Source organism: Aquila chrysaetos, chromosome 5 (assembly GCF_900496995.4).
Source record: "Aquila chrysaetos chrysaetos chromosome 5, bAquChr1.4, whole genome shotgun sequence".
NCBI lineage: Eukaryota > Metazoa > Chordata > Aves > Accipitriformes > Accipitridae > Aquila > Aquila chrysaetos.
This window is the reverse complement of record NC_044008.1, coordinates 22,601,493-22,618,116: the sequence shown is the minus strand read 5'-3', so window position 1 is coordinate 22,618,116 and position 16,624 is coordinate 22,601,493. Positions and strand designations below refer to the sequence as shown.

General features: G+C 41.5%; 1 protein-coding gene across 4 annotated transcripts in view; it reads left to right on the top strand.

Annotated features, from left to right (window-relative positions):
* The window catches only part of MAPK12 (mitogen-activated protein kinase 12), a 41,514-nt gene that overhangs the window by 4,288 nt on the left and 20,602 nt on the right, over nucleotides 1-16,624 (top strand). For all 4 annotated transcript variants that reach the window (XM_041123530.1, XM_030015361.2, XM_030015362.2 and 1 more), the window contains exons 3-4: nucleotides 6,935-6,993; nucleotides 9,512-9,623. In XM_041123530.1, coding sequence (XP_040979464.1) covers nucleotides 6,935-6,993; nucleotides 9,512-9,623 — 171 coding nt within the window. The remainder of the gene's footprint in view (nucleotides 1-6,934; nucleotides 6,994-9,511; nucleotides 9,624-16,624) is intronic.

The window sequence follows — 16,624 nt, the reverse complement described above, 5'->3', positions numbered from 1 at the left end:
CTTAATACCCTGGATGACCTCCATTATAGACCCTTTGAGGAACATGCTCGTGTCCTTACTGTGGAAGGGTTGTAGGATGACCAGGAGTCCTGTAAAAACAAATACAGGAGTCATCCTACTGAATTTTACTGGAATTGTATTTTACCTTGTAAGGAAGCTAACTCACAGGTCAGTTTGCTTGTCTATTTAGACGTTTTCAGGAGGAGGCAACTCTGGTTGCTGGCACGACCATCTTTCGTTATATATGCTAGACCTTTGTTCTCCCTAATGGCTGTCAAGCGGGACATTACTTAAATGTAGTGAGGAATATTTCTGTATAAACCATGCAAACTTGGTAGCATGAGACTTCTCATCAACACTTTGCAAACAAATCCAGGGGAGAAATGGTGTTGAGGACCACGGGGCAGAGGTGGTATGTGAAGAGGACAAGACCTGGCTGTTAGGAGATAAATCACTGTCTTTAATGGCACTGGTATCTATCATTTTTTTTGTAGGCCTTTTAATTTGAGAGGATCTGGGATATTTCACAAACATCATAAGCTACTTCTACTGCCTAAGAAGCAGTCTAACCCAGATCAATTCCTCAGACATTGCCAAAAAGAAAAGTTAGTTTCCAGTGGGATAAGCTGCCGGATCACTCTGTAGCTGCATAAACAGATATTCTGGCACAAGAAAGGGAATGGTGTGAAAATGAGGTATAAAAACAGCTAAAACAGAATGAAGAGAGCACTGTGTTTGGTTTGAGGGTTTTTTTTCATGCTAGCTTGAAGTATTCATCCCACTAGAGCCTTAGCAGCTCGATTATTTCTTTGGCATCTGCTGCATCTTGTATAGAAGACCAGGCTGTTTACCTTTAGGAAATTTTTTTTCAGTAGTGCTGCTTTTTGTCGAGTTCAGTTAAAGTGAGGACCCTTAAAACTATCTATTATGGCTCTGACTTAAAACCAATAACAGTGAAAATAGGGCCAGCATGCTATCTTTGGCCCTGGCTTTGGCTCTCAAACATTTGCGTAGCTCTGCATTCATGTATTCTTCTGAATTTAATGGAGACGGCTGTGTATGCAAAGCTAAACCCAGACAAGTAAGTGGAGGTGCAGAACCTTTAGTTTCATTTGGCAAATAGCTTGGATTTTATTATGCATTTGGACTGGAAGTGATACCACGATACCCACCTTTTGTTGAAACAACTGCACAGTGGCTCGTACTGGTCTAGTCCTGGTGCCCTTCTCACCTCCCAGTTTGCTAACAGAAGTTTTAAAGTTTCCAGCAGGAGTGCAAAATAGCTGGCAGGGGAGATGGCACTGGAGAGAGGGAGAGAAAAGCAGCGGCTTGTGCTGATGTCTTGTGTCAGAACAGAGTGCGGATTTTATCAAAGTGTGGTACATGCATGTGTATGTGTACATACATGTATACCTATGTATACATATAAGCACCCATGGGAATTCTGACGCAATTTTACCAAGTTAAATTCTGAATGTGTTTCTGGCATAAAATTTTTGACAAATGCCCGTTAAACGGTTCTTGGGTTGGGTAATATTCCACAGATGTTTTCTCTTCCTGGAAACCCTGTGTGTAAGAGGCAACTGCAGTATTTGTTTAAAGGTACTCTATATTATGCTCTCACTCATTGCTCTGAGTGGAAATTATTCTCTGGTGTATTCCCACATCTGAAGACCAGTATGTGTTTTGCATTATGAGAACCATGTAGCTTTTTTTTTTTTTTTCCCCCTTTTGGAAGGAACTCAGGTATCCAACAGACACCAAACTGTCTGTCTCTCTACAGTTACATTTCTGAGGATGATGCAGGCCTTCACTTTTAGGTTGGCTAATATTTAATTCTGTTGACTTCTTTATTTTGAAAAAATGTTAGGCTTTTTATTTACACCTACACAGTGCCATCCAAGGCAGGAGTTTGTTCCAGAGAAAATAGTGGGGCAGTCTATGTTCCTGGTTGAGAAAATCTTAAAACTGTCACCTTTTGCTGTTCATCCACCCTGACATGAGCACTGGAAGAGCAACAGCCTTTGCAGTGTACAAAAACAGACCAACAAGGGAGTTGTAGATGAGTGATGCCTTTACAGATGAAAGCATGCTCACTGTTAGAAGAGGTTTCCCGCAACAAGTCCTGCAGGAATGCATCAACTAAAAATTCACATCCTCTGGGTACACAAGTGACGGTAAAGTGTAATTCGGGAATCCTGTCTGGAGATGGCAAATCTCCTTATGGGTCCTTATTAAAGCAAAAATACAGTTATAACTGAATAGTTTATTGCTGTCAAAAGGTTGTGGGGAGAAACACTCCTGGCTGCCTTTCTGTGGGCTGAAAGCTTAGCACAGCTAGGGAGTTAACAGGACACCAGAGTCACTTATTTTAGTACTCAAAAGCCAATAAATCAACATGGTGGTATCGGTTGTCACTTCTGCTTATTTTCACAAGCCTGCCTAATAGGTGTTTTACCTAGGCTGGGCTTCAGCTGATAGCCATCTATTTACACCCTAGCCTTGGATACTAATAAAGCAGACTGATTACCTTAGTCCGGTAAATGAAAATAAGGAAGACAGCACTGAAACCTAAACCTTCTCTTTGGTTTGCCATCCAGTCCAGAGATGAAGATGTGTCTGTCTGCAGGATTTGGATCTGTCCAGTGCTTCATATGGGTCCTTGAAAGAAGAGTGTGGTGATGCTCATGGTTGTGACTTGTGCTTGCCGGTGTGCTGACTGGCAGCAGAAAAGGAAAGGAGTTCTCAGTCCATCAGCAGGCATCCCTTGTGTCATGTAGCAGTAATCAGCAAGGAAGAAAGGTGACTGTGGTGCAAGGCTTGTGTGTGGATAGTTAAAATTTTAAAAAGATTGAGACTTCTTATTGTAGTAAAAGGATGCAGGTGCTCTGTGATATGGAACTGCACAGGAACATGAAGTTGAAGCTAACCCTGCAGAAAATTTAATGCAGCATAATATGTAGTTCAGTGCACCCCATCAGGGATCTCTCTTAAAAAATGTACTTGCTTTTGTAGCTCGAGTGCCAAAGTTATTCAACTTCACTGTGTTTTCATGCGTAACGTGCATAAGAAAGCAGCACTTACTGTATAAGAGACATAACCTACATTACTTATTAATTTATACAAGATCTGAGTTTTTCATTGATGTGCTGCTGTTTCTTACATCAGAAACTTTCCTTTACAGAAATGCAGTGGAACGGTCCTTGAATAAAAGTAATCCAACACATGAAAGTGCAGGGGAGGAGAGAGATGAGGAGCTCTTTGCTGTTGTGTTCAACTGCTGGAATAACGTTTGGAAAAAGAGGCAGCTGAGAAAGGAAAGGCAGAAACCACCTTACCAATGCAAAGCTGTTATTTATTTGTTGACAGTAGTTAAAGTTGATCAGGGTGGTCAGTATAAATGTCTTGGGAGGGGGAGGGACATGACAGACGGATGATAGGGATAAGAAAGGCTGGAGACACTGCCACCCACCCTGCACTGGCTTCATAGGGAAGAGACACAATCAACAAAGTAAATACATTGAACAAAGCATACCTGTGGAAAACACGTTAAACTGGTAGTCGGGTAGTTTTGCTGTTACTGTGGCTTTGCTGTGCAGGAAGATGGGAGAGACACAGTATTACACTCTCTTCTCGAGATACAAGCGAGAAAGGTGCTTCAGTGGAGGCTGCAGAAATCCTCGTTGGTTTTCAGTCAGGTGGGCGGTAGGAAACAAGGTGCATCCTTTGTGGGCTAATTCATTTGAGAAATTTGGCAGAGTTAATGGGGAAAAAAATGAGACCCTGAAAGGGCAGTGCTGCTGCTGGTTTCCACAGATGCTTTTCGTTGCCATCGCAGAGTGTACTGGGTTGGTTCCTCAGCTGTGCTTCCATCTCTGATAGTAAATGTGTTGAATTAACACAAAAAAAATAGAGCTACAGAAGGTTTCAGAGATACCTCCATTACATTTCGTATAGGCCACACTATGAAAAAATGAACAATTCTTGTAATTGTTTTACGGTGGCTTACTTTTGTGCTGGGACCTTCAGTATCATCAAGTTTTTTTACAAATACTGTATTTAGTTGAGAGCATTTTAGACAGACAGGATTTTCCATGATATTATGGAGGAGGGACTTTCCTACACTTTGTCCAGTTCTTTTCCTTTTCCTGAAGAAGTAGCTGGAGTTGTATCTTCCTCGGAGAATTTATTTTATCCTGTACCCCCTTGTGCTTAACATATCTGCAGAAAGCTGTGACCTAAATGGAAATACTAATGAGTCTGTTCCAGTACAGGAAAATCATCCCAAAGCACGGGTATTAAATAAAGATCACTGAGGAAATGGAAATGGGTCCCTCGCTTTTATTTTTAAATTTATTAACTATTAGTATGTCTTACCATTTTGGACACTAAAATGGATTTCAGGATTTTTAGAAAGCTTGCTTTGTAGAGCAGGAAAAGAAGTATTGTGAAATCCTTGGCATGTTAAAAGAGTTTTCTGGTTCATTATTTAAAATTCCCTTCAGTCGAGCTAAGCGTTGGTCTCGGTGGTATTCTTCACTGCAGAGGACTTGCTGCAATGATAAGCTTGTCTCCGTGAGTTTGCAACCTTACCTCAGAAGTAATATATATTGTATATCAGGCAGCATTAAGTAACTACAGGGAACTCTGTTTACTTTAATAGAGAAACAGTAAAATGTTAGTGAACTTCATTAAGTGTGTTTTGGGGCTGATGTGTTCTTCGTGGAAACGTGTTCTTCACGCTCTTGTGTTTTACAGCGGGCACGTGATGCCGCCTTGGTGCACAGAGGGGTGCGGTACAGCAGCCACCATATTTCATTCTCTGCTGTGTCTCTTCTTTTTTTGTGGTGTCCCTGTGTCTTTCACTTTCAGATGTGATGGAGTTTATTTTCCTACATTTCTTGCTTAGGTAAATGAAGGCGTGGAAATACCTCCTTGAAGAAAACAAGCAGGACTTCTGAAAAAGTGGGGCTTAATAGGGAAAGAAGTGCATATTAGATAAGATTACTGTTAAAACGTTAACTTCCTTCTTTTTAATACTGAAACCTTTGGAGAGCACACAACTTTTCTGGCTGTGTATGCTCTGTGTGTGTGTACACACACTGCCTTAGGAAATGCCCGTAGAACTGCATTATGCTCCACTGATGTCACATACAACTTCCTAATTCCTCTCTCCTCCCTCTCTCTCCCTGCCTCCACATAGAAATGGAAAACCTTATGTAAAATGGTCATGCAAAAAAAAAATTTTTTTATTAAATTCTTGCTGTAATGTTAGCACTGAGGGTATTACTTCAAATAATAACAACATTGTTTTATGGTAGCTATATTATTCTTATTTAATTAGTTTTGTATAACAGTCCTTGGGAAAATATTATTAGTGATTTTTTTTTTTCAAACATATGTGTGGCTACAAAGAAAGAGTTGCAATTTTCTGTCTTTGTCTTTATTAGTTTTTCTATCTTGTTCATCATTACGACATTTTTATAATATCCAGGCTAACTGTAGTCATTCCTCCTGAATGTGGAAAAGATAAAAATACATGCAGTAAGGATTTCATCACAGTTGGAGATTTTTATAAAGGAAGTCGCCTTTCTTTTCTTGCATTTTTTTCCTGCTTTTCTGCTCTTGCTTCTCTTTACTTACATGTACTTTTTTTTAAAGAACTCTTGTTTTGTGGAGTAATTAAGACATAGTAGTAACGTCCAAAATCCATCTTGACTGTTATCAAAGTGGATTTTTCAGTCCTCCTTTTAGTGTTTTGATGGTGATATCAGACAACGTAATACGCCGTTACCCCTAGTTTCTTTCTTGCAGTTTCTAATTTTATACAGCTTTAGTTTGATGTATAATCTGATGTGCTTAAATTGTATGGCCGTGGAGATCAGTCTGAACAAGGTTATAAAGGCTATTAGTCTTTTAGCTTGCTTTCCAGCAAACCCCTGCGTGCCCCTATTGTCAAGGCAGCCTGCAGCTGGGAAACACCACGAGCAGTCCAGGGCTTGGCAGGCTTCCTCTGAGCAGACAGAAATGGTTCTGAATTAGTAGTAGAAGTAGAAAAGAAGCAACTTGAAAAGCCTGTGCTATTTAGGCACTGCCTGGATTAAGCAGCATCCAAACTGAGATCTGGCTTTAGACAACTCCAGCTACGTCTTTTGGAGCATCGGGTTCTGTATATTTAATTTTCAGTGTTTAATGGGCTTGAGAGAAGCATTGGCAGTTACGATAATGCATCTAGTCAGTTGGTATAGCTCTGCTGAAAATCATACTAGTAGAAAAAACTGTGGTGGGAAATCCATTTTACTAGATTGTTATTTCTCTGTTGAGTGATAGAATGCTTTTGTTGGACAAAAAATACTCTTAAGGAGAAGCTAAGGTATAAGGCATAGTAAATCATATTAAGCTCTTGATAATTTACTCTTTATAAAAACAGTTTAGTTCTAGTTTCTTCTCTGTACTCCCCATTAGGTACTGTAGTCTATGTACCTAAATTACACTGTTACTGAAATTAGAAGATGTTTAAAGTGTTCTTCATTGTCGGGCAGCAGGCCCAGCTAAGTGAATAGCACTTATGACTGCTTCAGGTTATAAACCGATTTGTCTGGTTTATTTTCAACACTTCAGTGGTTCAAGTTAAAAAGATGCTCTCTCCTCTTACATAAAACTGTTAGCTTCTGAACTATTTGTTCAAGTAAATACATTTTTTATCACAGGGTCAAACAGCCCTCAGTTACAAAATTTAACACATAACAAATCCTGGTGTTGCTAGGCGCTACTTTAGGTATTCTTTCTGCCATCTTTATGCCTGTAGCTAATGTCTCACTATGGAAATGTTTTTTATTATATTTTTTCACTTATTATGCAGTTCGGGATTTTTTTGTGTTAAATCAGTATTAATCCATGTTTTTGTTTTCTCTCCCCTCTCCCTTATTTTTAGGTCATTGGAATACTGGATGTGTTCACACCAGATGTAACACTGGAGAAGTTTAATGATTTGTAAGTTCTGAGTTGTTTGTGTTTGGGAGCAGGGCATCATTGCTTGTGCAGGAGGAACGGTTGTTGCTTTTTTAAATGGAAAATTCCAAAATTGTTGCTTCATGGATTTTTTTTTTTTCTGAATTTCATCTTAATATAACTCTTATGTGCAACTTCAGAATTGGTAGGTTGAGGTTTTCAGATTGTCATTAGAACCAGCTACCTATCTTATAAGGTGTGTACTTCTTTCAGCCCTTAGTAAATGGCAGTTTGGTGGATTCCCTAATCCACCTTTCAAGTACTAATTTCTTACCCTAAGGCCCAGGTTGCCCAAATGATAGGACAATTCTTAACCCAAACAAGTAGACTGAAAATGATGCCTGCTACACAACACATCTCCAGTGTGTTCCATCCTAATTCAAGGATTAATTCAAAACTGCCGATGCTGATGAATTTTTGAGTGGTTATCTGCGCTGTGGTTTGTTGTACTCCCTGAATGGTTTCCCAGTCCAGTGGTCCAAACAGCACAGGATATAGATTGTTTCTAGCACCAGGCATGTACATCTCCCTGATCTTTTTGCAGCATCTCAGACACAAGATATTTAGCATGTCTGTTGTTTTGCTTGTGGATCCTGCTGCAATTTTTGTGAATTAGAGTCACTAGATAAACAGTAGTCAGAAGTCCTGTTGAGCTTAATGTAGATTTCATGTTACGTTCGTAGAACTGTTCTGGATTTCATCTAATGTAGCTATGTTTCAAAAACAACCTTGCATATTTATATGTTAACAAAGCAAGCTATCTGATGGGAAAATGTAGAAAATTAAGTACAGAAAACATGGACCCTGTGTTCATAATGATGATTTGGGCCAAAATGATCATTGAGCCAAAAAGGATGTTGTTTATATTGCCTAGTGTGCTAGCATTTTATATAGCATATGGAATAAAATGTATATGATTAGCATTCAAGCACTGTGTTTTAAATGGGACCCTAAAATCTTCGTTCAAGTTTTGGAGGTGCAAGTCAAGTAGGAGGGGCATTTTTGTAACTGAAACTGCAACAGGTGAGCCTATGGCAAAATTTGCTTTCAAGTCTTTGGGCAAGCTGTGAGAGATGAGGAGAGGTAGATGTGTGTACATTTAAAATGAAAATTGAGAAACAGCTTTTGTGAATTAAGGTGAAATGGATCATTTGAGGGAGACTTTCTTTTTGCTGACTAGTCATGAGATGTTGTCTGTGGCCTATTGTATAAAGACAGATTCAAGCAGATTTGTGGTTAGAAACGGCAGAAGCGAGTTGGGTGGTTTCACCAGAGCCAGTCTCTAAGGTTGGTCTTGTCTGAGACCTGAGGTTTCTTAGCTGACTCCTAGCCCTCCTGTCTAGAGGGGAGCATGCTCCTCCTCAACCTGTCACTCTGCTCTCCTGCTCCTCTACTCTACCAGTCAATGTATTAACGAAGACTGAAGGCAAAGTCCCTTCTACTTTATGAAAGAAGAGTCCTTTCCCTGCTCATGCTTGTGTGGGAAAAAAAGTTTGGTACCTAGGAAATGTTGAAAATATTACCTATAACTCTTAGTGACTGAATCAGTGCCCCATCTCCCTTACGACTTTATATTCAGTTTCTATTTTGTTTATAGTTACAATTCTAATAGAATAAATAAAGCTTTCATACAGGTTTAATAGCAGAAATCAGCAGAATTATAATTTGCATATTTTAACCAGAGAAAACCCATTTAAGTCTAAATAATAAAATCTGTAGCTATGAAACAATGGTCACATCTAATTCTTCCCTTCATGAAAATGCATCTGCTTGTCTTCATAAGAAGAGGAAAACTGATGACTTTATCCTAAGGTGCCAGACACAACTGGCTCTGGCTCTGTTCAGACCTGACTTTAGGAATAGACTCTGAAGCATGAGTTTACTACAAGCAATGCAAAGAACAGGTTTAGATCTTAAGTAAAGATTAGCCTTGAAGTGCCAGGTTGGCATTCTCAAGCTTTCTATTGCTAGCATCCCTTACCAGTACTAACTACCAAAGATCCCAGGTGAAAATTAATGGAAGTTATTGTTGCCTTCTAATTTGATCATCTCTATTTCTGTTAGGTCTGACCTTGTCTTTTTAAACGAACCATCTAGGCAGTTTGGTTGTTACTAGTTCAACACTATGATAATGATTGTGAGATACATAGCATTGCGTGAATGTCTTCGTTTTCTCTGTAGGTGTCTGAAATACCACATGGCTCTTGGTTAGGTTCTTTCTAACTAGTTCAGAATCTGCACTCTTCTGATAACTAGCAACTTTCCATACTCAGTGACAGGGTTGGGCAATACCTCTTTATGATAACAAAACAGATAAAACCAGAGAAACTTGGAGGGCAGGGGGATGATGATGGAATTGCTTGGTAAATGGAATGATCTATAATTTAATATTGTCACTGAACTATAACATACAATTATGTTTCAATTTATTTAACAAATTAAAGTTATTCTGTCCTTTTTTCTTTCCTTTTTTTTGTTTTTTTTTTGTTTTTTTCCTAAGCTACCTTGTCATGCCATTTATGGGAACAGACTTGAGTAAGATAATGAAGCATGAGAAACTAACTGAAGACCGAATCCAGTTCCTGGTATATCAGATGTTGAAAGGCTTAAAGGTTTGCCACTTTTACAATGTTTTTTCCTAGTAAACCATTATGGAGAGCTGTAAATACTTATCATTTGATAGCAGGATAAAATTTATCTCGCCTTGTATAGTAAAAGTAATGACATTCTGCATAGCAGTTGTTTAGTGATGATAAATGTTATCTGGGTTTTTCCTGTATGATGGTTTCATCTGTGGCTTTTTTCAAGCAAAAAGAAAAGATAGTCATTCAAGATCTATATAGTACACTGACCCAGGATGACCTTGGTTTCCCTATTTGAGTACACCAGAAAGTCCCTGCTGTGATTTTTCGTTGCCTTCTTCCCTGGTAGTTGATTGTGGTGCTGCTTTGCCACACCTCATAGTGTGGCTATTTGGAGAGTGTAGAGACTAAGAATTAAACCACTGTTGAGTTCGGAGGCAGGACTCCCCTTGATTTGAGCCCTCATTTATGTCATCAGCTTCAAATTTCTCTAATTTGAAAATGTTTCCATGGCTTACCAATGTAGGTCTGACACACTGTTGCTAAGGCACTCTGTATCCAACTTGCTCTTAATTGTAGTATCTTTCTGTGCTCTTCTGAGGAGCATATATATGTGTGTATATATATGGGATTGAGGGGTGTATGGATCCATGTGTGTGTTTATATATTTATACCATACCTATATGTATGGTGTATATGTACCATACATATCTATCAACCTGTAGGTGTGGTATTTTGGGGTGAAAGTCTGACCCTGAGAGGGACTCTGAGCCCCATTGACTCCTAGTGCTCACACTGGTTTTAGGAAGTGTTCAAGGACCACAGCAAGTGCTAGTTTGGTCCCTGTGTGTTAAAAGTCCAGTTCTGGAAAGTACTAGCTCATTGCTAAATTTAAATAGGTAAATCATTGGGATTATATTGAAATACCTTTCTGAGCCAGATGCCTGAATGTTTTCTGTGAAATTGAAAAGTATATGTCCTTTGCGTAACATGCATGTAAAGTTAAAGAATCCCTGAAATCTGCAAGTCTGGGACAGCTTTGATAAAGAGGAAGGACTGTGGATTTTTAGTGACAAATCTGAGTGGGAGGTGGCTGAGAGGAGCACAGATAAATCACTTACCAGCCCAAACTAATAGGCACCTGAGTTAAACATCTGCGAAAGATGTCAGAACAGAGTCCACTGAAAGAAAATGACTTTTTAATGCCTTTTAACAGACTCGCCGAGATTGGAAGAGACCTCTGGAGACTGTGTAGTCCAACCCCCCTGCACAAAACAGGGTCAAACTGAGCAGGCTGCTCAGGAGCTTGTGCAGTTGGATTTTGAGTATCTCCAAGGATGGAGACTCCACAGCCTCTCTGGACAACCTGTTCCAGGGTTCAGTCTCCCTTACAGCAAAATAATTTTTTCTTATGTTTAAATGGAAATCCTTGTGTTTCAGTTTTTGCCCATTGCCAGTCATCATAGAAGGCTAACAGGTTAATCAGGCATGGTTTTCCCCTTTGTAAATCCATGTTGGCTGCTGTCAGTCACGTCTTTGTCATTGTTATGTTTGGAAATGGTTTCCAGAATTATTTGCTTGTTACCTTCCCAGGGAGAGAGGTGTAGCTGGACTGGCCTTTAGTTCTTTGATCCTATTCCTCCTTGCCCTTTCTGAAGGCATGAACAATACTTGCTTTCTTCCCATCATAAGGAACATGTCCTGATGAAATGACATTCCACATATTATTGAGTGGCCTCACAATGACCTTGGCCAACTTCCTTTAGCATTCATGAATGCATTTCATCAGGGTCCAAGGACTTGTGTCTCTCCAGTTTGTTTAAATGTTCTCTAATCTGATCCTTTTCCACTGAGAGTAACTCTTCCTTGCTCCAGACTTGCCCAGTGGTCGCGGGGACCTGTGATTTGGTGGACTGTCATGGTTTAAGCCCAGCTGGCAACAAAGCACCGTGAGGCCACTCACTCACTGCTCCCTGCCGGTGGGATGGGGAGGAGAAAATACAATGAAAAGCTCATGGGTCAAGAAAAGGACAGGGAGGGATCACTCACCAATTATGGTCATGGGCAAAAAACAGACTCCGCTTGGGGAAAAAAAACAAAATCGATCAAACCAAAACAGGATAATGAGAAGTAAAACCAAATCTTAAAACACCTTCCCCCCACCCCTCCCTCCTTTCCAGGCTCAACTTCACTCCCAAATTCTCTACCTCCTTCCCCGCAGCGGCACAGGGGGACGGGGAATGGGGGTTGTGTTGTGGTCAGTTCATCACACGTTGTCTCTGCCGCTCCTTCCTCCTCACACTCTTCCCCTGCTCCAGCGTGGGGTCCCTCCCACGGGAGACAGTCCTCCATGAACTTCTCCAACGTGAGTCCTCCCACTGCTCCAGCATGGGTCCGTTCCACAGAGTGCAGTCCTTCAGGCACAGCCTGCTCCAGTGCGGGCTTCCCACGGGGTCACGGTCTCCATTGGGCATCCCCCTGCTCCGGCGTGGGGTCCTCCCAGGCTGCAGGTGGAGATCTGCTCCACCGTGGACCTCCATGGGCTGCAGGGGGACAGCCTGCCTCACCATGTATTGCTAAAACACACACATACTTATAGTCACATATTCTGCAAAGTCACTGTACACGCGCACAAGCATAAAATATGATTGGTTATATCAACACTGTACACGCGCATAAACATAGGACATAATTGGTTATACCAATTAAAACACACGAAACTTGTCTCAGTCTAATTGGTCAAGATAAACTGCCGAATTGAGGTTCTTTGTGCCAAGTTCCCTTTATCGTGGAATGTGCACCTGTCTTCTAATTGGCATCTTTCTTTTTTTGTCTTCTTGTTTATTCTGTTCAAGGTCTTCTAAAGGCCTCTGGAATGCTCTTGTGACCAATGTTAGCTAAATATGTGTCCACAACCATGGTCTTCATCACGGGCTGCAGGGGAATCTCTGCTCCGGCACCTGGAGCACCTCCTCCCCTCCTTCTTCACTGACCTGGGGGTCTGCAGGGCTGCTTCTCTCACGTTTTCTCACTCCTCTCTCCTGGCTGCAGTTGCACAGGTTTTTTTTCCCCTTCTTAACTCTGTTCTCCCAGAGGCGATACCGCCGTCGCTGGCGGGCTCGGCCTGGGCCGGGGCCGGGGAACCTTCTGGCGGCTTCGCACAGGAGCCCGCCCTGCCGCCCCTGCCCCGCTGCCAAAAACCCACCACACAAACCCAAAACACAAATATTACCAGTAAAGATGGAGGGAAAGAAGCCATTGAGTACCTTGGCCTTTTCCATGCCCCTTGTCACCTGATGCTCTGCCCCATTCAGCAGCGTGCCTGCATTTTCCCTAGTTTTCTTTTTGTTCCTGATGTGCATGTAGAAGCCCTTCTTGTTGCCCTCACCAGCTTCAGCACCAGGTGGGCTTCACCTTTCCTAACTCCATCTCTGCACATTTGGACAGTGTCCCCACATTCCTGCGGGTGACCTGACTCAACTTCCACCTCATGTACGCTTCCTTTTTATGTTTCAGTTTCCCGAGGAGCTCTTAGTTCATCATGCAGGCCTCCTGCCACCTTTGCTTGATTTTGTCTTCTAGTGCCTTTTTTTGTAATGTGCGAGTATTTTACATTGTGAAATTTTGAAAGGATTCATAAAAGGCTAGAAGGGACCTTTCAGATTTGTCTAGTTTTGAACTGTGTAGGAAAGATTCATCTTGTAGCTCTTCCAGTAAGTAGCGACTTAGCTGGAGCATGGCGTCTGGGGAAAAATAATAATTTCAGTGTAAAATTTCCTTACACCTAAACAAAAAGTATAACTAGGTGCCATCCTTAAGTTAGTTGTTGGGCTTCTTCATGATTCCTTTTTTTTTTTTTTTTTTTTTTTCTCCCAGAGAATAACCCTGACTGTAAGCCCAGTTAAGCCTGACTCTTAATCCCCCACTCTTTCTCAGAAATAGTGTTTATATTCATCTCTCTTTTATCTCTTGGATCTTATACTTCTGTGGACTGCAAAGCCAACAGCTATAGCAAAACAACATACCTTTGAATTTTACTGACTCTCACAAAGATGATTCTAAATGTATTAGCTGTCATATACTTTGTATGTTTTTCTTCCTCACCTTTCTGCTAAATAGTGTTTATTATTGCTACATATTTCCTCTATTTGGCTTTTAAAAAATGGAGTGCGATTACTGAAGTTTGTATCTTACAACACAAAAAGAAGATACTCTTTAAGCTACCTGTCCATCTATAACCTATATTAATGTGATATGAAAATGCTTCTCAGTCTAGATTGGTACTACAGTTCTTAAATTACAGCGTTTGCTTTTTGGGTGTACACAACTGTTGATCATAAAAAGGCTACAACTTCTTTATTATTTTTTTTCTTTTGGTGACATAATTCCAAGAGGAGAAGAAGAACCTTGACCTAGCTCTGCAGGCTTCAGCCTGGCTCTCCTGCAGTGATGGCTGTTTAATTCCCTTTGCTGCTCTGGAGATGCACGTTGTAACAAGGCCATGGAACAGCACTGTCTGGAATTGAATGTCGTTCCTTGGCTGCTGCTTGCACTCTACAATTTTGTATATTGCAGACACAGGACCATAAAACCAATGTATGGGCAGACTTTCCTCTGCACTCGTACAGAGATAAGTGGAGTCGGTGTGCTGGAAGGTGTGTTGCATAGGGATGTGCTTGTGCAGTGGAAATACAGAACTGGTTTTGATAAAGGAGGGTCTGGCACATCCATCAGGATGCTTATTCTTCCAGATCTGTATTTGCGTTGCCAAACACTATTAAAAATAAATACTATTGCAGGACAGCATGCTGTTCTTGGACAAGAACGTCAGGAACAGTGTACCCAAGATTCCTTTGTCTCTCTGTACTTAACAGATACAGAAGGGCAAGTAAATTGTTTACTCCCATCACAAAACTTAGTAAATATACTTGGTTGTTGAGTCCTGCATTATTAATTTGTCTTTGACCTTACCTCAGATTCTGTGTTCTTCATTTAGTAGATTTTCACTCACATAGCCTTTTACATATGCTGAGTAATTATCCTTTTTATTCTACAGTTGTGCATTTAAATGCTGTAATTCCCATTTTACAAATACAGAAACTAAAGCCAGGTTTGGGGAAATTGGCTTTATTTAAACTACAGGGAATTCGCCTCTGATCTGGGCTTTGAATGTGGAGTTATGATTTCAGTTTTGTAGTTAGTTCTCTAATTACAAAGCCATGTCCTAATAAGTGTTTTCTCAAGGACCACGTAAGTGGAGTGGTCTGTTTAGTTGCAAGTAACTGTCTGGGAAACAGGTTTCCAGCAGAGGCATGCTATTCACCAGAGGTGAAAAACATCATTTGGGCTAATTTTACAGGCAAGCAATATATGAACTGTAAAAAATTAGCTTGAGGTGAGTGTAGTGGAAAGAATGAATAATGAATTTAGTTCCAGTGAAATGGCTTAGAAACATATTTTCATCCTAGTGGCCTAGATTATCTCACTGAGGCCAACGGAGTGGAGTTTGTGGGCCCCAAAGGTTGATACTGAAGTCTGTTGGATCAGTAAATGTGGAAGGCAAGCGGAGCAACTGTGCATGGTTGACATACATCTGAAGAAAACAGAGCAGGAATTAAAGAGGATGTATTGGGTTTGTGTGGCAAGGTTTGGTAGTGGGTGGCTGCAGGGGTGGCTTCTGTGAGAAAACACCAGGAGCTGCCCCCATGTCGGACAGAGCCAGTTCCAGCTGGCTACAAGACGGACGCACTGCTGGCTAGACCTGAGCCCGTCAGCAATGTTCATGGCACCTCTGCGATAACAGATTTAAGGAGGGGTAAAAAAAGCTGCACAGCAGCTGTGAGGAAGGAGTGAGAAAATGTGAGAGAAACAACCCTGCAGACCCCCAGGTCAGTGAAGAAGGAGGGGAGGAGGTGCTCCAGGTGCCGGAGCAGAGATTCCCCTGCAGCCCGTGGGGAAGACCATGGTGAGGCAGGCTGTCCCCCTGCAGCACAGGGAGGTCCACGGTGGAGCAGATCTCCACCTGCAGCCCATGGAGGACCCCATTGCTGGAGCACATGGATATGCCCTAAATGAAGCTGCAGCCCATGGAGAGCCCGTGCTGGGGCAGGCTCCTGGCAGGTTTTGTGGCAAGACCTGTGGCCCACGGGGGACCCACACTGGAGCAGTCTGCTCCTGAAGGGACTGCATCCCATGGGAGGGACCCATGGTGGAGCAGCTCGTGAAGGATTGTTTCCCATGGAGGGACCCCATGCTGGAGCAGAGAAAGAGCGTGAGGAGGAAAGAACAGCGGAGACAACACATAATGAACTGACCAGAGCCCCCATTCCCCATCTCTCTGTGAGAGAAGGTAGAAGAGTCAGCAGTGAAGCTGAACCTGGGAGGAAGGTGGTTTTAGGTTTGTTTTTTGTTTCAAACTATCCTATTCTGTTATTAGTTGGCAATAAATTGAATTAATCTTCCCCAAGTCGAGTCTGTTTTGCCTGTGATGGTAATTGGTAAGTGATTTCCCTGTCCTTGTCTTGACCCACAAGCTTTTCAATTGTACTTTCTCCCCTGTGTCCTGCTGAGGAGGGGAAATGAGCGAGCGGCTCGGTGGGTACGGGGTGGCCAACCAAGGTCAGCCCACCACAGAGGAAAAGAGCAGAAGTTCTCAATGTAAGCTGCTGTTCCCAGGATTGTATAAAAACAAGGACAGTTCTCTTTCCCAGTTACAAGGCAACCAGCAGGGATGCTGAGATAGTCTTAGTAAATTTCTATCTCTGGTCTCTGTAACTGTGTTAGATCTTCTATAAGAAGTGGTTCGCCTGAATATTTTGTCTCTTCCCCACATTTTTTAAGAGCACAACTGTTCTTACCTCAAAATTACCAGCAGGAAATAAGACATTATTCAGCTGCTAGACTCTGATGTTTTGTCATTTCCTATTGCACAGTGAGCATTTGAGAACAGTCTTTACTGTATCTGTTCCATTAAATTTTGGATTATTCTTGAACCAATTCATCCAGCTGCAATGATACACCTAGTTGGAAAT